Source organism: Balaenoptera musculus, chromosome 1 (assembly GCF_009873245.2).
Source record: "Balaenoptera musculus isolate JJ_BM4_2016_0621 chromosome 1, mBalMus1.pri.v3, whole genome shotgun sequence".
NCBI classification, from domain to species: domain Eukaryota; kingdom Metazoa; phylum Chordata; class Mammalia; order Artiodactyla; family Balaenopteridae; genus Balaenoptera; species Balaenoptera musculus.
In genome coordinates, this window is record NC_045785.1 from 68,568,324 (window position 1) to 68,591,335 (window position 23,012).

A 23,012-nucleotide genomic window follows, 5' to 3' on the forward strand; every position below is an offset into this window, starting at 1 on the left:
ACACTGAGTTTCAGTTTCCTTTTATCTGAGTCTCAGAAGCCTCAAGGTTGCTGAGAAATTTTCTCCTCCCACTTTGCGCCTGCCTCCCTGTCCAGAGAGAGCAACTACTCTCAGCTTCAGCCCTTGTATAGATCCTCCAAACAGGTAAGTGACTTGCTGCTTTCCACTTTTCCCAGCCTCTTGCAAACAAGTCTTTTTTGTTATTAATTTAAAAAGTAATTATTTAGAATGAAAAACTAGCTAATGACTTTTCTTGCTATCTATTCACCCTCCGTTTACTCATTTCATTTGTAATGTAAAGTAAATAAAAGGCATAAATGCAAACTTTGTGGCAGTACCTATTATCTGTTTTTCAATATTTAATGGAAAATGTATTTGATTTTCCACCAGACTGAGAAGTATGGCAATGACAACTTGTTTGACATGGATGCAAGAAAAAAAGCTGCAAAATCATTTTGGAGAAAAGCAGTTTAGCCTTCTCTATAAGGCCAGTGTCCATGAATTCTCTAGTGAAAGTTTGCTTCAGAGATGCTCTAAACAAGGACCTATTATAACAGTGATTCATAGTGAAGATCACATTCTTGGGGCGTATGTGCCAAAGAGCTACCCGGAAGACTGTTTCATTATCCTTTTTGCCTTTCAAGAGACTACAATTTCACATTGCAAAATAGGGCCATTTCAACTATCTATGTTGTTTTATGAAAGTGATAGAAATTCTGAATTCAATATAAACCTAGAGAAAAAAGAGGTGGCTATTAGCATAAATACAATGGACAAACTTGGACTACCTCAGTGTTATATTTCCTTCCAGGAATGTGAAGTTTTTCGATGTGAAGGTAGGTTTAACCAGATAACGCTATATAGAGTTCTCTTTATGTTTGGAGGGTTCTAGCTGACTCATTCCTGTAAGGAACAATAACTTTTATACTTGTCCTTATCTCCAGGTGGCCCAGACTGAAACCTGGCCACAAATTGTTTTCTACAACACAATCATGGTCAAAAGTAGAATATACAGAGTTTTCTGTGGAGTGTGGGGAATGGGTGGTGAGGAAGCGGTAGTGTGAAAGGAAGAGAGAGAGAGAGAGAGAGAGAGCACAGAAAGCAAACTTGAAGATTGTGAGACTGTCAAAAAGAAACCAGAGCTTGAACTTCTTTTGACTGGTACTCAATCCTTTCTGCTGCAGTTTCCTGTTATATCCATTATATCAAAAGACCAAAGTTAATTTACCTATTTTTTTACTAAAGGACATTTAAATTGTTTCTTATATTTGCTGTTATAAACAATGCTCCTGTAATATCTGTATACATATAACTGTGCACAAAAATACTTCTCTATGGTAACTTCCTGGTAGTGGAATTGCTGTTTAAGAATTATGTACATTTGCATTTCGATAGATCCCTTTCAAAAGCTTCAGTTGTCTGCGCTAATCCCAGGAGTGTTATAGAAATGACTCTTTCCCTGTATCCTTGCCGGTCTTTGCTACTATCAATATTTAGAATCTTCACCAATTTGATGGTCAAAAGATGGTTTCTCATTTAGTTTTTGCTTATCCCTGATTGTTAATGAGTCTACGTGTATTGGTTATTTATATTTCTTCTACGAAATACTTGTTTATATCTATCCACTTAAAAGAGGGGCTCCTGGGAGTAGTATTCCCTGATCATTTATGTTTCCAAACTAATTGTGGTTTTTATACTTAAATGACTAGCAGAGTACATAATTCATGGATCACATTTTATTCTGGGGGATACTGTAATGTTTCCACAGCTTTGGTGTTACTGTGGAAAACCTTAGGCCAGATTTATTTTTACTTGCAGTATTTTTTTATTGTTTCTCTTTGAGTGATTTGATCTTTCTTCTGGCTGCCCCAAACAGCTTAAAACTTTTTGTTGTTGTTGAAGTCTGATAAATTTACATGGATGCATCATGATGTTGACCCTAACTGATCAGTTAAGTCAACCTTTTATTGAAGTATAACATATAAACAGAAATGCACAATTGATCAGTGTACCAACTGACAAACTTTTATAAATTGGACACAGTCATGTAACCAGTACTTGGATGAAGAAATAGATTATTACCATTGTTTCAGAAGACTCCTTTATGACTCCTCTCAGTTATTACTAACCAAAGGTAACGATTATTCTGGCTCCTATTAACATTAATTAATACTTATTATTTTTCAATTTTATATAACTGGAACTATACCAAAGTGTGTGTTCTTCTGTGTCTGGCCTCTTTCATTCAATATTATGTGTAAGAGGTTGGGCTAATACAAGGGACTGGATTATAAAATCAGACCTCTGCAAATCAGATGTCTTACCTAGTATCAAGTTTTACTAATAATTTCAAGAATAAAGGCTATCAAAAATCTCAGAGAAGTCAGGAAGAGTACTAAGATATTCTGTGTGGCTCCTAATTTTTTCCTTCCCATATTAGACATATGTTTTCTGGTTAAGAACAGAAGGCAGCATTTTTAAATGAAGTTTGTGGGCCACCTTACACATTGAAGAGTGATTAGATTATGGAACATTTATATGCCAGTGATATGGGCTCCCAAATTACGATTAAGGCATGTTGAAGCCCTAACCTCCAGTGTGAGTATACATGGAGACAGGGTCTCTAGAAAGTAATTAAGCTTAAGTGAGGTCATAAGAATGGGACCTTAATCTGATAGGGATAAAGTAAGTTTCCATATAAGAAGGGACACCAGGGAGGTTTTTCCCTCTCCCCACGAATCCACAAGAAAAGGACTTGAGAGCACACAGCAAGGTGGTAGCCACTTTCCTACAAGCCAAGAGGAAAGGTCTCAGAATGAAACCTGCTTTGCCCACATCTGGATGTTGGACTTAGCCTCCAGAATGCGAGAAGTAAATTTCTGTTGTTTAAGCCACCCAGTCTGTGGTAATATGTACAGCAGCCTGAGCAGACTGAGACAATCAGCTTATGTGACATTTCTAGGAAGACATGCCTCATAAATCCATAAAATCTGGATTTATTTACTGTAAGTAATTCTTAGCCAGGAACATCCTGTCAAAGACATTCAAGAGATAAGTACTCTCCTTGTAGCAAATATCATTAGTTTATTTCCCAGGAGACAAGGTTATTAGCATATTTATAAGAAAATTAGTCCCAGTCACTTCTTTTTTTTCTTTCCCTGGTAAAGTAAATGAATGTATCCCAGGCCAGCTATTTTAACTTATAACTCCCTAGTGATCCATCCATAGTATTATATGTAGTAGTAATTTTTTCCTTTTAATTTTTATATAATATTCCATTGTAATGATTCCATCACACTTTAAAAAAATAATCAAATCACTTTTGGTGACCATTTGGGTTTTCCAGTTTGGAGCTATCACAAATAATACTACTATAAATATTCTTCTGTGTGTCTTTTGGTTCGTGTATATACATAATTTTTTGAAGAATATAAGTATGAAATTTCTGGGTCATTGGGTATGTGTATTTTCAGTTTCAGTAGATACTGATAAAGTTTTCCAACACTGTCATACCATTCTACTACCACAAGCAGTGTATGAAACTTTCTGTCACTCTAAATCTTTCCCCAAACCTTTTATCACTGGTTTTACAATATATAGCCATTCTGGTATGTGACCTGTGGTGTGACATTTTGTCAATTTGGCTTTCTTTAGTTAGACTAGTTAGTAATTTATTTATTTCATATTTTAAAGTAATTAATTACCATATTAATTTATCCCTTTTTTCAATTTATGAATTTGTCTTTGTATTTTTGTTATTAATATATTCTTATATTTCTAAGGTTTGTTCCCCTCTATTCTTTTCTATTTCTTTCCTTCTTCCTTGTTATTCATGAAAGGTACTTTTATCCCAAGATTGATATGAAGCATTTATATTGTTGTTATTTCCTATATATTTACTATTGTGATTTTTAATTTCCTTTTGGATGTTAAAGTATCTAAAAAGTGATTTGTAAAATCCTAAGAGGTTGCCCTTCTCTTTGTTTACACTTGTTCTTTTCCAGTTTTATTATATTGCAGTCATTGAATGCAGTTCTTCACTATTTCTCCTTTTGGTAATTTAAAGAGGCTTTCTTTGTAACCATACATACAGCTATATTTATAAATGTTCCACGCAGTATTATTTTTTTGTTGTTTAGAGAATTACCAGCATCACTACACCTAATCCTTTCAGTTTTAAATCCACCATAAAAGAGTATCTCTTTCCGGGGCTTCCCTGGTGGTGCAGTGGTTAAGAATCTGCCTGCCAATGCAAGGGACACGTGTTCGAGCCCTGGCCCGGGATGATCCCACATGCCGCGGAGCAGCTAAGCTCGTGCACCACAACTACTGAGCCTGCGCTCAAGAGCCTGCAAGCCACAACTACTGAGCCCACATGCCACAGCTACTGAAGCCTGTGTGCCTAGAGCCCGTGCTCCACAACAAGAGAAGCCACCACAATGAGAAGCCTGTGCACCACAACGAAGAGTAGCCCCCGCTTACTGCAACTAGAGAAAGCCTGCACACAGCAAGGGTGACCAAACACAGCCAAAAATTTAAAAAAACCCAAAAAACAAACAAATAAATAAATAAATTTATATATATATATAAAAAATTATATCTTTCCAAGAAACAAAAGAATTCTGGGCCTGAGTCTCCTTGGTTCAAATGAAGACCTAAGCCCACCCCTGAACCACTCACTGTGCTCTGATTGGCTATGCACACGTACTACATTCTCTTCTGCACCAAGAAGAAAATCAATTGGATTGGAAGTTCCAGGAAGCCCAATTGTTGATAGTAGGTTTTGGAGAAAATCTGGTGCCGTGGTTTTTTGATTTGTGTGTCCTTGCTCATTATCCCTTTCAGACCTATTGGATTTATGGAGGAGAAAATATCTTAGAGCGTTTCCAGTCTTTCCCTAGCCTGTGCATGCCTCTAGACCTTGCTTCTCTGATTCAGAGAGGACTCCAGCCCTCAACTCTCATGTTGGAGTGGGCCACCCACTACTGCTGAGTAATTTGGTGAGAAAAGATCTGCTGACGCTACAGTCTTGCAGCGCCTACATTGAGTCTAGTTCTGGACTCTTCAAATGAAATATGTTAAGATTTCCCATAATTTTCTCCACTTGCTTTTCGTCATACTGCACTGTTCCTACAGAAAGGCTATTTTTATATTTTTTCCTAGTGAATTCATGGCATTCATTCAGTGCCAGTCATTCAACAACTTGTAATCTTCATTATTCTTTGATTATTTCTCTAGATTTATTGGACAAAAGGAGGATGGATGGGCTCACTGAGTAAGTCAATGTTCTTAATGCTCTATTATTCTATTCATTATCTTAGACTTATTCTATTATAGGTTTTGTCAATAAAATTCGTAGCGCAAATTATAGCAGATAACTTGTGGATCACCAAGAACAAGTTATATTTAAATCTTTTTTTTTTTTTTAATTTTTTTATATTTATTTTTGACTGTGTTGGGTCTTCGTTTCTGTGCGAGGGCTTTCTCCAGTTGTGGCAAGCGGGAGCCACCCTTCATTGCGGTGCGCTGGCCTCTCACTATCGCGGCCTCTCTTGTTGCAGAGCACAGGCTCCAGACGCGCAGGCTCAGCAATTGTGGCTCACGGGCTCAGTTGCTCCGCGGCATGTGGGACCCTCCCAGACCAGGGCTCGAACCCGTGTCCCCTGCATTGGCAGGCAGACTCTCAACCACTGCGCCACCAGGGAAGCCCACAAGTTATATTTATAATCATAAAATATTTCGTAAGAGTAATGTTAAAACAAAAAGAACACTGAGTGGATGAAAAACATTTCTAATGTTTTTATATACTTGAAAGGAAGTAATTATTTGGCTGAATGTCTACACTTTTGCTTAGAATTCTTACAGCTATGGTTGGTTTCAACTACTTCAGGGCAGGGGTGGTTGGCAGGTGGGGAATACCTATCATGAACTTCAAGGACATGTTAGAAATTTTCTACTTCTATAAACCTCAAAAGTCACGTATTACGTTGTGGTTTTTGAAGTTTATTATTGATAATTTATCTTCATGTTTAACATAATTGCTGTTTAGTCCAAGGTTTATATATGCTTAAATCTGAAAGGTTTTATGTCTGATTGGCTTTAGTTAAAACTGTTACTTTTACTTCTTTTACAATAGGATTTGAGATAGGATATTTTCATGTCTTTTAATACAAGATGCTAATAAAAAATAAATAATAACATATGAGAAAAGAGACTGAATTCTAGGAAAATTTATGGTAGAGTCTTGTGACCTAACCTTAGTCAACTATTAAAATTGTCTTGTCTAAACAGGCTCAGGGAGAGCTTATTGACTGCTATAAGAACTTACGAACCATATGGAGGCCGGGTTTGCCAAGTACGAATTCTGCTTTTGGGTCCAATTGGAGCCGGGAAGTCTAGCTTTTTCAACTCAGTGAAGTCTGTTTTCCGAGGCCATGTAACAAACCAGGCTTTGGTGGGGTCTAAGACAACCGGGGTGTCTGAAAAGGTGAGTCTGTTCTAGGTCACTCAGCCTTTGCTTCTTTGTTCAAGTTAATTATATTTGAAAAGTCTTTTGCTGATCAATTTCATTACATGTAGACTTCATTTCAATTTACAGTTTTTTAGAAAATGAACTTTTAAAGTCCCTTTTTTCTCCTCTGCAGTACAGAACGTATTTCATTAAGGACGGGAAGGATGGCAACACCCTGCCATTTATTCTGTGTGACTCAATGGGGCTGAGTGAGAAAGAAGAAGGGCTGCACATGGATGACATACCCTGTATCTTAGAAGGCTGCGTTCCTGACAGATACCAGGTAATTAGATTTGGCTAATTATTGAGAAAGTATAATTGATACTTGAAATGTTTATTTTTGCCCACTATCGACACTATTAGACTCTAGTTTAGTGCACTGGCATTATTTTATTAAACTACACTTGTTCAAGATATTTTTCTGATTTTTGATATTTTATTTTATGAAGAATTAAAACATCCATAGGGTTCTTCTCTCATAGTTGTTATAACAACTCTGAATGTTGTTATACATTCAATTGCTTTTGGCTATGTGAAACAGAAGTCTAACTACATCAATTTACTCACAAGGGTGATTTTTCTTATGTAACAGAAAGTTTGAAGGTAGGCCGCTTTGGGCAAGTGTGGAAGGTTATTAATTTCATGTGTCCTTCTGACTTTCTGTTCTGAGATCCTCAGCATAAGGCTATGGTTGTAATGTTTGCCCCCCACCCTCCATTCACATGTTGAAGCCTTAATCCATAGTGTGATGATGTTTGGAGACAGAGCAAGTTTGGGAGGTGATTAGGTCATGATGGTGAAGCCCTCATGAATGCAATTAGTGCCCTTGTGAGAAAGGACACAAGAGAGATGACCTCTCTTGCAGCCATATGAGGACACAGCAAGAAGGTGGCTGTCTACACACCAGGGTCTAACCACACACAAAATTTACCAGCACCTTGATCTTGGATTTCCTAGTTTCCAGAACTATGAGAAATAAAAATTTGTTGTTTAAGTAACCCAATACGGTAACTTGTTATAGCAGCCCAAGCTGACTAAGACATGTGGTTTCATCTTTATGTTCTCAAGATATTCATGCTAAGCACCATTGGTGTTCCAGGCAAGAGGAAGGAAGAGATTAAAGAGAAAAGCTACTTTAGTCTGCCTTTTAAAAAACTTTCCCGTTCCTTTTTATAAACATTTAGATCTTAAGTTAATTATTAATTCACCTTGTTCCAAATGAATAGGCGAATGTGCTAACATCTTTTATTGAATGCTGTATCTTTCCCTTCTAAATATGGGTATTTATTATTGCAATCTATAGTTTGTCCTATTAATGTATTTGTCAATTCCTTTATAATATTGCTTTTATTACCATATTGTCTAATTGTTTTAATTGCCATAGCAATCAATGATGTCTTGATAACCCACTGGATGTCATATTCATTATTCATTTCTCACATGTTTTGGACTATTTTATACATATACTTTTCTTTTTCTAAATGAACTTGTTAGTGTTTTATTTGATTGTTTGTATTTGTGTTTGATTTGTTGGAGCTTTGATTGAAATTACATTAAAATTGTATATTGAATGTTGATATACATCTTTACATATCCAGTGTTTTTATCCAGAAACAGAGCATGCTTTATTTTTATATGCATGCAAGCTTCTTTCATTCTTTAATGTAGAGTTATCTTGTAGAGGTATTTAGTTTATTTTAAAATATTCTTTAAAAGAAATATTTATTTAGAGAATGTTAAACCCATGCAAAAGTGGACAAAATAATTTAATGAATTTACATTTGCATAGCTTCAACAATTTTTTATTTATAGCCAATCTTGTTTCATCTGTGCCTACCCACTTTCTCCTCTCCTGTATTATTTGGAAGAAGATCTGAGAAGTCATAATAGTTCATCCATAAATGAATATGCATTTAAATACATATAAATATATATATACACACAAGGTCATATGTGTCTTTTATTAAACATAGCCATGATATGCTTATCACATCTAAGAGTAATAGCTGCTCTTAATTCATCAAATATTACCCATTTCTATTTCTCTTTTAAGTATCATGCATCTTTTATAACAGTTTGTTCAAAAAATTATTCAAATAAATCTATCCAACCTGTTTTATTTTTTTATTTTTTTGAAGGAGCATGCTAGGTTTATTAGAAGAGTGACAAGAACAGAATTCAGAATTACATTTTTTTAAACGTTTTTATTGGAGTATAATTGCTTTACAATGGTGTGTTAGTTTCTGCTTTATATCAAAGTGAATCAGTTATACATATACATATATCCCCATATCTCTTCCCTCTTGCGTCTCCCTTCCTCCCACCCTCCCTATCCCACCCTTCTTGCTGGTCACAAAGCACCGAGCAGATCTCCCTGTGCTATGCGACTGCTTCCCACTAGCTATCTATTTTACATTTGGTAGTGTATATATGTCTATATATACACTACCACTCTCTCACTTTGTCCCAGCTTACCCTTCCCTCTCCCCATGTCCTCAAGTCCATTTTCTAGTAGGTATGCATCTTTATTCCCGTCTTGGCCCTAGGTGCTTCCTGACCTTGTTTTTTTTTTGATTCCATATATATGTGTTAGCATACGGTATTTGTTTTTCTCTTTCTGACTTACTTCACTCTGTATGACAGACTCTAGGTCCATCCACCTCACTACAAATAACTCAATTTCGTTTCTTTTTATGGCGGAGTAATATTCCATTGTATATATGTGCCACATCTTCTTTATCCATTCATCTGTTGATGGACACTTAGGTTGCTTCCATGTTCTGGCTATTGTAAATAGAGCTGCAATGAACGTTGTAGTACGTGACTCTTTTTGAATTATGGTTTTCTCAGGGGAAATGCCCAGTAATGAGATTGCTGGGTCGTATGGTAGTTATATTTTTAGTTTTTTAAGGAACCTCCATACTGTTCTCCATAGTGGCTGTATCATTTTACATTCCCACCAACAGTATATGAGGGTTCCCTTTACTCCACACCCTCTCCAGCATTTATTGTTTGTAGATTTTTTTGATGATGGCCATTCTGACCTGTGTGAGATGATATCACATTGTAGTTTTGATTTACATTTCTCTAATGATTAATGATGTTGAGTATTATTTGCCATGTGTTTGCAGGCCATCTGTATATCTTCTTTGGAGAAATGTCTATTTAGGTCTTCTGACCATTTTTGGATTGGGTTGTTTGTTTTTTTGATATTGAGCTGCATGTGCAGCTTGTAATTTTTGGAGATTAATCCTTTGTCAGTTGCTTCATTTGCAAATATTTTCTCCCATTCTGAGGGTTGTCTTTTCATCTTGTTCATGGTTTCCTTTGCTGTGCAAAAGTTTTAAAGTTTCATTAGGTCCCATTTGTTTATCTTTGTTTTTATTTTCATTTCTCTAGAAGGTGTGTCAAAAAGGATCTTGCGTGATTTATGTCATGGTGTGTTCTGCCTATGTTTTCCTCTAAGAATTTGATAGTGACTGGACTTACATTTAGGTCTTTAATCCATTTTGAGTTTATTTTTCTGTATGGTGTTAGGGAGGGTTCAAATTTCATTTTTTTACATGTAGCTGTCCAGTTTTCCCAGCACCACTTATTGAAGAGGGTGTCTTTTCTCCATTGTATATTCTTGCCTCCTTTATCAAAGATAAGGTGACCATATGTGCGTGGGTTTATCTCTGGGTTTTCTAACCCATTCCATTGATCTATATTTCTGTTTTTGTGCCAGTACCATACTGTCTTGATTACTGTAGCTTTGTAGTACAGTCCGAAGCCTGGGAGCCTGATTCCTCCAGCTCCGCTTTTCTTTCTCAAGATTGCTTTGGCTATTCAGGGTCTTTTGTGTTTCCATACAAATTGTGAAATATTTTGTTCTAGTTCTGTGAAAAATGCCACTGGTAGTTTGAGAGGGATTGCATTGAATCTGTAGATTGCTTTGGGTGGTATAGTCATTTTCACAATGTTGATTCTTCCAATCCAAGAACATGGTATGTCTCTCCATCTATTTGTATCATCTTTAATTTCTTTCATCAGTGTCTTATAATTTTCTGCATACAGGTCTTTTGTCTCCTTAGGAACATTTATTCTGTGGTATTTATTCTTCTTGTTGCAATGGTAAATGGGAGTGTTTTCTTAATTTCACTTTCAGATTTTTCATCATTAGTGTATAGGAATGCAAGAGATTTCTGTGCATTAATTTTGTATCTTGCTACTTTACCAAATTCATTGATTAGCTCTAGTAGTTTTCTGGTAGCATCTTTAGGATTCTCTATGTATAGTATCATGTCATCTGCAAACAGTGACAGCTTTACTTCTTCTTTTCTGATTTGCATTCCTTTTATTTCTTTTTCTTCTCTGATTGCTGTGGCTAAAACTTCCAAAACTATGTTGAATAATAGTGGTGAGAGTGGGCAACCTTGTCTTGTTCCTGATCTTAGTGAAAATGGTTTCAGTTTTTCACCATTGAGAACGATGTTGGCTGTGGGTTTGTCATATATGGCCTTTATTATGTTGAGGTAAGTTCCCTCTATGCCTACTTTCTGGAGGGTTTTTCTCATAAATGGGTGTTGAATTTTGTCAAAAGCTTTTTCTGCATCTATTGAGATAATCATATGGTTTTTCTCCTGCAATTTGTTAATATGGTGTATCACATTGATTGATTTGATTATATGGAAGAATCCTTGCATTCCTGGGATAAACCCCACTTGATCATGGTGTATGATCCTTTTAATGTACTGTTGGATTCTGTTTGCTAGTAATTTGTTGAGGATTTTTGCATGTATGTTCATTGGTAATATTGGTCTGTAGTTTTCTTTTTTTGTGACATCTTTTTCTGGTTTTGGTATCAGAGTGATGGTGGCCTCATAGAATGGGTTTTGGAGTGTTCCTCCCTCTGCTATATTTTGGAAGAGTTTCAGAAGGATAGGTGTTAGCTCTTCTCTAAATGTTTGATAGAATTCGCCTGTGAAGCCATCTGGTCCTGGGCTTTTGTTGGTTTGAAGATTTTTTAATCACAGTTTCAATTTCAGTGCTTGTGATTGGTCTGTTCATATTTTCTATTTCTTCCTGGTTCAGTCTTGGAAGGTCGTGCATTTCTACGAATTTGCCCATTTTATTGGCATATAGCTGCTTGCAGCAATCTCTCATGATCTTTTGCATTTCTATAGTGTCAGTTGTTACTTCCCCTTTTTCATTTCTAATTCTATTGATTTGAGTCTTCTCCCCTTTTTTCTTGATGAATCTGGTGATGGTTTATCAATTTTGTTTATCTTCTTAAAGAACAAGCTTTTAGTTTTATTGATCTTTGCTATTGTTTCCTTCATTTGTTTTTCATTTATTTCTTATCTGATCTTTATGATTTCTTTCCTTCTGCTAACTTTGGGGTTTTTTTGTTCTTCTTTCTCTAATTGCTTTAGGTGTAAGGTTAGATTGTTTATTTGGGATGTTTCTAGTATCTTGAGGTAGGATTCTATTGCTATAAACTTCCCTCTTAGAACTGCTTTTGCTGCATCCCATAGGTTTTGGTCATGGTGTTTTCACTGTCATTTGTTTCTAGGTATTTTTTGATTTCTTGTTTGATTTCTTAAGTGATCTCTTGGTTATTAAGTAGTGTAATTTTTAGCCGCCATGTGTCTTTATTTTTTACAGATTTTTTCCTGTAATTGATATCTAGTCTCCTAGTGTTGTGGTCAGAAAAAATACTTGATATGATCTTAATTTCCTTAAATCTACCAAGGCTTGACTTGTGACCCAAGATATGATCTATCCTGGAGAATGTTCCATGAGCACTTGAGAAGAAAGTGTATTCTGTTGTTTTTGGATGGAATGTCCTATAAATATCAATTAAGTTCTTCTTGTTTAATGTATCATTTAAAGCTTGTGCTTCCTTTTTTATTTTCATTTTGGATGATCTGTCCATTGGTGAAAGTGGGGTGTTAAAGTCCCCTACTATTATTGTGTTACTATTGGTTTCCCCTTTTATGGCTGTTAGTATTTGCCTTATGTATTGAGGTGCTCCTATGTTGGGTGCATAAATATTTACAATTGTTATATCTTCTTCTTGGGTCGATCCCTTGATCATTATGTAGTGTCCTTCTTTGTCTCTTGTAATAGTCTTTGTTTTAAAGTCTATTTTGTCTGCTATGAGAATTGCTACTCCAGTTTTCTTTTGATTTCCATTTGCATGGAATCTCTTTTCCCATCCCCTCTGTTTCAGTCTGTATGTGTCCCTAAGTCTGAAGTGGGTCTCTTGTAGACAGCATATATACAAGTCTTGTTTTTGTATCCATATAGCCAGTCTATGTCTTTTGGTTGGAGCATTTCATCCATTTACATTTAAGGTAATTATCAATATGTATGTTCCTATTACCATTTTCTGAATTGTTTTGGGTTTGTTATTGTAGGTCTTTTCCTTCTCTTGTGTTTCCTGCCTAGAGAAGTTCCTTTAGCATTCGTTGTAAAGCTTGTTTGGTGGTGCTAAATTCTCTTAGCTTTTGCTTGTCTGTAAAGGTTTTAATTTCTCTATCAAATCTGAATGGAAAAATAATCTTGGTTGTAGGTATTTCCCTTTTATCACTTTAAATATGTCCTGCCACTCCCTTCTGGCTTGCAGAGTTTCTGCTGAAAGATCAGCTGTTAACCTTATGGGGATTCCCTTGTATATTATTTGTTGTCTTTCCCTTGCTGCTTTTAATATTTTTTCTTTGTATTTAATTTTTGATAGTTTGATTAATACGTGTCTTGGCGTGTTTCTCCTTGGATTTATCCTGTATGGGACTCTCTGTGCTTCCTGGACTTGATTAACTATTTCCTTTCCCATATTAGGGAAGTTTTCAACTATAATCTCTTCAAATATTTTCTCAGTCCCTTTCTTTTTCTCTTCTTCTTCTGGAACCCCTATAATTCGAATGTTGGTGCATTTAATATTGTTCCAGAGGTCTCTGCGACTGTCCTCAATTCTTTTCATTCTTTTTCTTTATTCTGCTCTGCAGTCGTCATTTCTACTATTTTATCTCCCAGGTCACGTATCCATTCTTCTGCCTCTGTTTTTCTGCTATTGATCCCTTCTAAGGAATTTTTAATTTCATTTATTGTGTTGTTCATGATTGTTTGTTTCCCTTTACCTCTTCTAGGTCCTTGTTAAACGTTTCTTGTATTTTCTCTATTCTATTTGCAAGATTTTGGATCATCTTTTCTATCATTATTCTGAATTCTTTTTCGGGTAGACTGCCTATTTCCTCTTCATTTGTTAGGTCTGGTGGGTTTTTACCTTGCTCCTTCATTTGTTGTGTGTTTCTTTGTCTTCTCATTTTGTTTAACTTACTGTGTTTGGGGTCTCCTTTTTGCAGGCTGCAGTTTCATAGTTCCCGTTGTTTTTGGTGTCTGTCCCCAGTGACTAAGGTTGGTTCAGTGGGCTGTGTAGGCTTCCTGGTGGAGGGGACAAGTGCCTGTGTTCTGGTCATTGAGGCTGAATCTTGTCTTTCTGGTGGGCAGGTCCACGTCTTGTGGTGTGTTTTGGGGTGTCTGTGACCTTATTATGATTTTCAGCAGCCTGTCTGCTAATGGGTGGGTTTGTATTCCTGTCTTGGTAGTTGTTTGGCATAGGTTTCCAGCCCTGTAGCTTGCTGTTTGTCCAGCACTGGAGCTTCCTGGTCATTGAGTGCAGGTGGGTCTTGGTGTTGAGATGGAGATCTCTGAGAGATTTTCACCATTTGATATTACATGGAGTTGGGAGGTCTCTCGTGGACCAATGTCCTGAACTTGGCTCTCCCACCTCAGTGGCACAGCCCTGAAGCCTGGCTGGAGCACCAAAGGCCTGTCATCCACACGGCTCAGAATAAAAGTGTGAGAGAAAGAAAGAAAGAAAGAAAGAAAAAGATAAAATTAAATTAAATTAAATTAAAAAGTTATTAAAATAAAAAAAACCAAAAACAATTATTTAAAAATTGTTTTAATTAATTAAAAAAAAAAAAGAAAGAAAGAAGAGAACAGCCAAACTAGAAAACAAATCCTCCAATGATAACAAGCGCTGAAAACTATACTAAAAAAAAAAAAAAAAAGGACAGACAGAACCCTAGGACAGATGGTAAAAGCAAAGCTATACAGACAAAATCACACACAGAAGCATACGCATACACACTCACAAAAAGAGAAAAAGGGGAAAAAAATATATATCATTGCTCGCAAAATCCAACTCCTTAATTTGGGATGATTCGTTGTCTATTCAGGTATTCCAGAGATGCAGGGTAAATCAAATTGACTGCTGGGAGAGATTTCCCTTTCTCTTCTTTGTTCGCACAGCTCCCAGGGTTCAGCTTTGGATTTTGACCCGCCTCTGCGTGTAGGTCGCCTGAGGGCGTCTGTTCTTTGCTCAGACAGGACGGGGTTAAAGGAGCAGTTGATTTAGGGGCTCTGGCTCACTCAGGCCCGGGGGAGGGAGGGGTACAGAATGCGGGGCGAGCCTGCGGCGGCAGAGGCCAGCGTGACGTTGCACCAGCCTGAGGCGCGCCGTGCGTTCTCCTGGGGAAGTTGTCCCCGGATCACGGGACCCTGGCAGTGGCGGGCTACACAGGATCCCAGGAGGGGAGGTGTGGATAGTGGCCTGTGCTCGCACACAGGCTTCTTGGTGGCAGCAGCAGCAGCCTTAGCGTCTCAAGCCCGTCTCTGGTGTCCGCGCTGATAGCCGCAGCTCGCGCCCGTCTCTGGAGCTCATTTAAGCGGTGCTCTTAATCCCCTCTCCTCGCGCACCAGGAAACAAAGAGGCAAGAAAAAGTCTCTTGTCTCTTCAGCAGCTCCAGACCTTTTCCCGGACTCCTCCCGGCTAGCTGTGGAGCAGTAGCCCCTTCAGGCTGTGTTCATGCAGCCAACCCCAGTCCTCTCCCTGGGATCCGACCGAAGCCCGAGCCTCAGCTCCCAGCCCCCGCCCGCCCCGGCGGGGGAGCAGACAAGCCTCTCGGGCTGGTGAGTGGTGCTCGGCACCAAGCCTCTGTGCGGGAGTCTCTCCGCTTTGCCCTCCGCACCCCTGTGGCTGCGCTCTCCTCCGTGGCTCCAAAGCTTCCCCCTCTGCCATCCGCAGTCTCCGCCCGTGAAGGGGCTTCCTAGTGTGTGGAAACCTTTCCTCCTTCACAGCTCCCTCCCACTGGTGCAGGTCCCGTCCCTATTCTTTTGTCTCTGTTTTTTCTTTTTTCTTTTGCCCTACCCAGGTACGTAGGGAGTTTCTTGCCTTTTGGGAGGTCTGAGGTCTTCTGCCAGCATTCAGTAGGTGTTCTGTAGGAGTTGTTCCACATGTAGATGTATTTCTGATGTATTTGTGGGGAAGAAGTTGATCTCCACGTCTTACTCTTCCACCATCTTGAAGCTCCTCCCAGCCTCTTTTAATCTGTATGTTCTGCCTCTATATCTTCTGGTATTTTTCTTTGAAAAAAAAATTTTTTTAAGACATTTCATTGTTTGTTCTGTAGACTAACCCATAGTCTGAACTTTGCTGTTTGAACCCCTCGATGTAGTTTTCCATGGTCCTCTGTTTTCTATGTATCCTAAAAACTGGTAGTTGAACCTGGAGGCATGTTCAGATTCAGCTTCAACTTCATAGGTGGTGTTGTGTTCTTTCATGAAGAGGCACACAACATTGGGTTTTCTCATTTTTCTAATATAGATATTAATTAATGTTCAACGCCTAGATCCTTTATTCATGAGTGTGAAAATAGTGATATTCTTTTTCTATCACTCCTTTTTCATTTCACATATGAAAGAGAAACTTCCCCTCATCTACTCCTTGGGTACTTAGTGGTACAGTTTATATAGGAAAGGCAGGATGTATGCTTCATTTTTTTCTTTTTTGCAAGCTTTTGAATCAGTAAGTTAGTTTTTTGTATCTGCCAATAATGACCATTTATTATTTTATTATTAATATGAACTCATGAATTGAACATATTTGATATATTTCTATCCACTGTAGTTTTTCTTTGTACCGATGTCAAATATACCGTCTTTGACAAGTGGGAACCTCTACAATTTGGATGTGGAATCCTTTTGACAGAAACCTAAAAATCTTCTATATTCCTTATTTATGATATACTAGATATCCAAGCCATATCTTGTATATTTCCAGCTCTAGATTTTGAATCAGTTATTTCTCTAAGGAGTCCTGGTTTGGGTCATTAGAACTATTGACTGCTTCTTCGTTGGTCACTGGTTTTTGCCCTTTTCTGTAGACAGGGCTAAGATATACATATGTATGTGTACATATATATATGATAAAATACTTTATAAATTAATGCAGAAACTTTCCATTCAAATACAGGGCTAGAGAATTTTTACTTAATCTCTTCTATCGTCTGTCTGATTTCTCCCAGTGGAGAATCCCTATTCTCAAGGACACAAGAGATTGCAGAATATCATGTCACAACTCATTTGCTTTATCTCATGTAATATTCACTGTAATCTCAGAGCAAAAATTCTACTACTACTATAAACTATCTAATCATATTTAATATCAAGATAATATAATCACAATCAAAGCTGGAAACAATTTAGTCTTTTTAACAGATTTTTATATTGTATTTAGGAAGTATCATGTAGTAAGAATATACAAATTACTGTGTTTTCAAGTCAATCAAAGAGTTTCTCTCTGTGTAGTTATGACCCCAGCTGGATGTAAGAGTTTATTTGTTTAATTTTAAGTTATGGATAGCTTTTAAAATTTAATTTTGTTTTATATTTATGTTTATCATTTATATATAAGTCAAATCTATGAAAGAAGGCAGAATCCATTCTTTCTACTCAAAGAATACATTTTTTCTCTGCCTCTTAAAATATAGTCCTCCTCTTATAAGTAACCATATAAAAATTTATGGTTTACTTGTGGTTTCCCCTTTCTTAGCGAAGTGATAGAATACTATATGTTACTGGTGAATCAGACTTTTGCCTCTACAAATAGCCCTGAAGTTAATAGCCTTGTACATACATCATTTTGTATTTTTGCCAGGGTATCTGTGGGACAGATTTCCAGCAGAGGAACTGTTAATTCAAGAGTAAATGCATCCCATTTGGACCACGTTTCCCCTTGTATTCTGCCTCATGATACCAGATTTCTTTCTGAATGCTTTCACCTCCACCTTTGCCCATATTGCTTCTTCTATCTAGAACACTTTCTGCCATATCTTTATTCCCTTTATCAGACTAACTCCCCCTATTTTTTAGCTTTCAGAGTATATGTCCCTTCCTCACAGAAGCTTTACCTGACTATGTGAAAGGACAGCTAGCTACTTGCATAATGACTGTCTCCTCTACCAGATTGTTAGCCCTTTAATATTAGAGACCTGCCTGTTTTGTTCACTGTTTCAGTCACTTGCATAGTGCCTGGTACAGAGTGTGTGCTCATAAATATTCATTGAATTAATATGTTGCTTTATGTTTACCTTACAGTTTAATTCCATGAAACCAATCACACCAGGTCTTGGTAACTATACAGGCTGCCCAATGCTGAAGGACAGAATCCATTGTGTGGCATTTGTATTCGATGCCAACTCTGTTGGTCACCTCTCTGATGAGATGGTGGAAAAGATCAGAAGAATTCGAAGGGAGTTGATTAAGTGTGGTGAGTCTCTTTCCACTTTACTACTAAGGGCAATTGATTATACTGTAGGATGCTTTGGGGACAAGATGAAGAACTTAAGAAATTGCATATGTGAATATTCCCTGGTTAATCAGCGTGAGTCAATCAAATCAATCACTCACTAGCTGTGTGACTTTGCGCAGGTGGCTCAAACTTTATGCCTCAATTTTCTGATCTATAAAATTAGTATAATAATAGCTCCTACCTCAGAGATTTATTGTAAAGATTAAACAAATTAATACAGATGAAGAGCTTAGTGCAGTTCTCACTACCTGCTACCACGGCATCCCAGAATGCATTTATTTACCAAGAGTCCTAAATTTCCCCTTTGTGTCTGAAAGGATTGGAAAGTGGAAAAGAACATTTCATTAAGAAAAAGAGGCAGGAAAGTAAGTTGTTGAGTAGGGAGAGGTAGCATAAAGGCTTTGGAGAAGGTAAATAGGATTAGGGAATTAGGGTGCCTCACTAGCTTTTCTCAGCTCTGTTATCCATTCTGTTTGGGAATGAGCCAATTTGTCACAACTTTGATTAAGTTAGAAGCAGGGAGTGATTGATTTACTTGCTCACGGAAATTTAAAAGCTTGCAAGGGTGGTGTGCAGGGAGGTGATTGCTAACATTGTGACATCCGAACAATTTATTTGTGATGCTTTGACAAATTCCATCTCCTTCCTGAGGCCTCTTCTCTCCCATCTTGTTTGTTAGAGTCCTTTTGGTCTTTTCTCTAGTTTCCATAAAAACACAACTGTTTGGATGGGATATGAAATCAATCAGTGATATTATAGCATACATTTTAGTTATCTCTTCCAAGAGGGTGGTTTCATTTGAAGCCTCGTCTTTTCCCATAAGAGGCAATGAAGGAAACTTCCTGTGTCAGAGGAATTCCAGCTACGAATGAGTAGTTAAGGGGGATTTTTTTGTGGGGGATAGGGAACCTTCCCAAGTCTCTGAAATTGCTCCATAGATAGCCTATCCCATAACTGATAGTTGATTAAACGAAAAATACTGATGTTTTCTATAATAACAAAAACAATATGGATCTTTTTGGCATAGGTGTGGTCCACGTGGTATTGCTCACTCATGTGGATACCTTGGATCTGATTACAAAAGGTGACCTTATAGACATATACAGATGTGTGCCTGTGAAACTCAAGGTAATGGATGATGCCATTTGTAAACACATTTTCTGGGGTACTGTGTCACTATAATGATATATTACTGTGTATAAAAATAAAAGTAAAAATAAGTACCTACTGAGTTTAAGAAGAATTAAAACAATTGCATGGGATAATTCAGATTCATTTCCCAAGTTTTAAAAGTTAAATATATACTTATCTTTACACTGACACAGATAATTCCATTTATTATAATTTAATTCAGTTAGGTTCAATTCAACTAATATTTATTGATTACCTTGAATGATCAAGCCAGTGTGATAGTCTCTAATCAAATACACAGATAATTAAAACAATTTCCCTGTGCTAAAAAGCATATGATTTTATAGGTAGAGGTGAAGGGGTGGGGGGGTAGTATAAGAAAAAATTGACAAAAGAATATGATATGATTGAGTATGATAAATAGAAATGATTAAAAATAAGATGCTTTGAAAGTTTAGAGAAGGAAGAAATTGTATTAAAGTGGATGGGGGAAGATTTCATTACTGGGGTGGTACTGGGAAATGGCTTTCAAGGAGGAGGAGTACTTCAGGAAGTGAAGGGACAAAAAGGGGAAAATATTGAGGCCCTGGGGGCAGCATAAGTCAATACATCAATGAAGGAAATGGCAGCGTGTATCGGAAGCATGGAGTCATTTAGTTTAGCGGAGGGCTGGATCTTTGGAGGGGGAGAGAAAGTGAGAAAGTTACATTTGCATGAAGTGGTATTATTAATTAGGTGCATTATGTGGAATCACAGCAATTACTCTTCTTTGAAAGAGTAATGATATGACCAAAGTTAAGCTTCACAAAAATTAATCTGCTGCCCATGTGCAGAATAGACTGGAGTCAAAAGGAACCTGGAGGTGGAAACAACAGTTGGGAGGATATAATGATAGCTAATATTTGTTGAGCACTAAATATGTGACAGATTTTCTTTTTTTTTTTTTTAACATCTTTATTGGAGTATAATTGCTTTACAATGGTGTGTTAGTTTCTGCTTTATAACAAAGTGAATCAGTTATACATATACATATATCCCCATATCTCTTCCCTCTTGCGTCCCCCTCCCTCCCACCCTCCCTATCCCACACTTCTAGGTGGTCACAAGGCACCGAGCTGATCTCCCTGTGCTATGTGGCTGCTTCCCACTAGCTATCTATTTTACGTTTTGTAGTGTATATATGTCCATGCCACTCTCTGTGATAGATTTTCCTATTCAATACTTATAACAACCTTATGAGATGGGTACTGTCATTACCACATTTAATAGATAAGTAAACAAAAGCACACAGAGTAAAGCATTTGCCAGTTTACTGACAATGCTAGGAAGTGACAGAGCCCTACTTTGAACCCAGGGAGTGTGGTTCCACAAATAAACTAGTCTAAGCATGAATTAAACATCAACATTAAACCAGTCTAGTAAAATAGACTTATCCTGAGAATAACCTTTAAAAGGAAACTGAAGGAAATGATAGATTCTAATATAAGGGTGTTAAAAATTCTTCTATTTCAGAGTAGTTTGTATGGATCTATTAGTTATCTTTAGTTTGTAATTCACATTGAATCTATTATGTGTATTCTAAATGAAAATTAGCAGTGATATTAGAACTTGGCTTGTGAAGTTCTTGAAGAAACCCCTTTATGGGGCCAGATCTCTGTCTCCACATTCTCCAACAGGACAAGTATTGCCAAGCTCCTACTTTTTGATATTGCTTTCATAATTTATATCAACATAAAATTGTATTTTTCACTGTTTTAAGATTTCTGGGTTTTAAATTCTGTATTGCAGCTAGAGGCAGTTCACAGAGAACTTGGATTTGCTCTTTCTGACATCTTTGTGGTTAGTAATTATACCTCAGAGTGGGAGCTGGAGCCTGTCATGGACGTTCTGAACCTCTCTGCATTGAGACAGATGCTGTGGGCTGCAGATGACTTCTTAGAGGATTTGCCTCTTGAGGAAACAAGTAGATGTTTTTGAGATATAGAAGCTTGAAGGTGTCAGCTACATGGCTACTTCCGGTTTGGGTACATCCTAGAGGATCTATACTACTTCTCATCCCCCCTGTCTTATTTTAAAATGAAATATTTGAAATGATCGACCTGTGTCATTCCCACTGTCTGAACATCCCAAGCAGTATCCTTGCCCTCTTCTGTTAAAATGGGCTTTGCTGCTTGGGACCCAGAATGGGATTGGCTCAGCATTGTTTCTGATCAGATGTGATCTTTGATAATCGGTTCTCCTTCAGACCTTATACTTCCACCTTTATTGACTTGACTTTTCAATGCCTCTCCCTTGTCAAAGTCCCTCTTAATACAGTGTGGTCAGTTCTGGGTAGAGGTGTGTGCCTTTCCTGTTTACAACCTCAGATTTTAGTGTTATGTGTATTTTCTGTTATCAGCCTGTGCATAGTACACACTGCACTGTTCCAATCAAAGATCAGACAGAAGTATCAATCTAAACTCAAATCTTATTTTAGCTTGTGGGAAATCAGAGTATCATATCATCTCTAGTTCTCTCTCACTCACAAACTCCTGGGAAACTCTCACACTACTACTTTTGCTGTCCTGACTCTGCCATCTTGGTTTTTCTATTCCTTCTCTTCCTCATGGTGCATGCATTCCCAAAGTCAGGGTTGGCTTAGACCTCCTGTAGCCCAATGTTTCTTCTTCCTACTGGTTGCTTTTCCCTAAATAATCCATTAAGAATATTTTGTTTCTCTTTACTAAGAGATCAGAGGAAAGAAATGATCAGGTGTAAGTAAAGAAAATAAATAAGTGAATGCTTTGCATATTAAAAAGTTTTTAATCTCATCATAGAAGATTAAACAGTGCGAAATGAGAAAACATAGGAAAAAGAGAAATAGTTGAACCTGAGGGGGGTATTTTATTTAAGTCTGGAATGAAGTTACACATACAAGATCATAATACTTATAAAGAGGAACAGGACAATTTAAAGTCATTAATTGTAAAAAAAAAATATAACTTCTTTTAAAATTATGTTCTGTATCTGTGAAAAATTAAAGTTTCTTTTTGTAAAACCCAAGTCTAACTTGAGTGTGTGCATATGTGTGTGTGTGGTATGTGCATGTGATTCTGGCAAAGCTTATATGATTTGTCAGCATCTTCTGATCTTCACCCAAGTCATCCTAATTTTGCTTTCTTACGTTACTTCTAACGTGCTTGATTTTATTCTCTTTGGGGCCCAGTTAACATTGTATTCTTTAACCTAAAGCCATTTTTATTTGAATATCTGAACACTTCTTCAAGGATGTGGCAATTAATATTAATGAGTTCCAGAGGACTAAAACTGAGAGGGACTATAGTTTGATTACTCTGTCAATTACGACTATTTTAATTTCAAGTGACAAAACTCAACCTGAACTACATGAATATAAAAGAGGACTATAGTACTGGATCAAGTAATCCAACGATAGAAAAGGCTGGGATTGAATTGAATTGGCCTCAGGAATTGTTGAATCTAGGGATTCAAAAGCTATTCAAAAACTATTCAAGGGCTTCCCTGGTGGCGCAGTGGTTGAGAATCTGCCTGCCAATGCAGGGGACACGGGTTCGAGCCCTGGTCTGGGAAGATCCCACATGCCGTGGAGCAACTAGGCCCGTGAGCCACAATTACTGAGCCTGCGCGTCTGGAGCCTGTGCTCTGCAACAAGAGAGGCCGCGATAATGAGAGGCCTGCGCACTGCAATGAAGAGTGGCCCCCACTTGCCGCAAC

General features: G+C 37.4%; 1 protein-coding gene across 2 annotated transcripts; it reads left to right on the forward strand.

Annotated features, from left to right (window-relative positions):
• Positions 1-84: 84 nt before the first annotated feature.
• Positions 85-22,283, forward strand: IFI44 (interferon induced protein 44). Of its 2 annotated transcripts, XM_036864379.1 has the most exons (8): positions 85-144; positions 391-836; positions 5,239-5,275; positions 6,292-6,487; positions 6,645-6,794; positions 17,936-18,107; positions 19,177-19,277; positions 21,069-22,283. In XM_036864379.1, the coding sequence occupies exons 2-8, from the start codon at positions 401-403 to the stop codon at positions 21,255-21,257; spliced, it is 1,281 nt and encodes a 426-aa protein (XP_036720274.1). In that variant the 5' UTR covers positions 85-144; positions 391-400; the 3' UTR covers positions 21,258-22,283. The 2 variants fall into 2 exon arrangements, with proteins under 2 accessions (XP_036720274.1, XP_036720283.1); XM_036864388.1 differs by lacking the exon at positions 19,177-19,277 and having other exon boundaries at positions 21,069-21,201.
• The last annotated feature ends 729 nt before the right edge of the window (positions 22,284-23,012 follow it).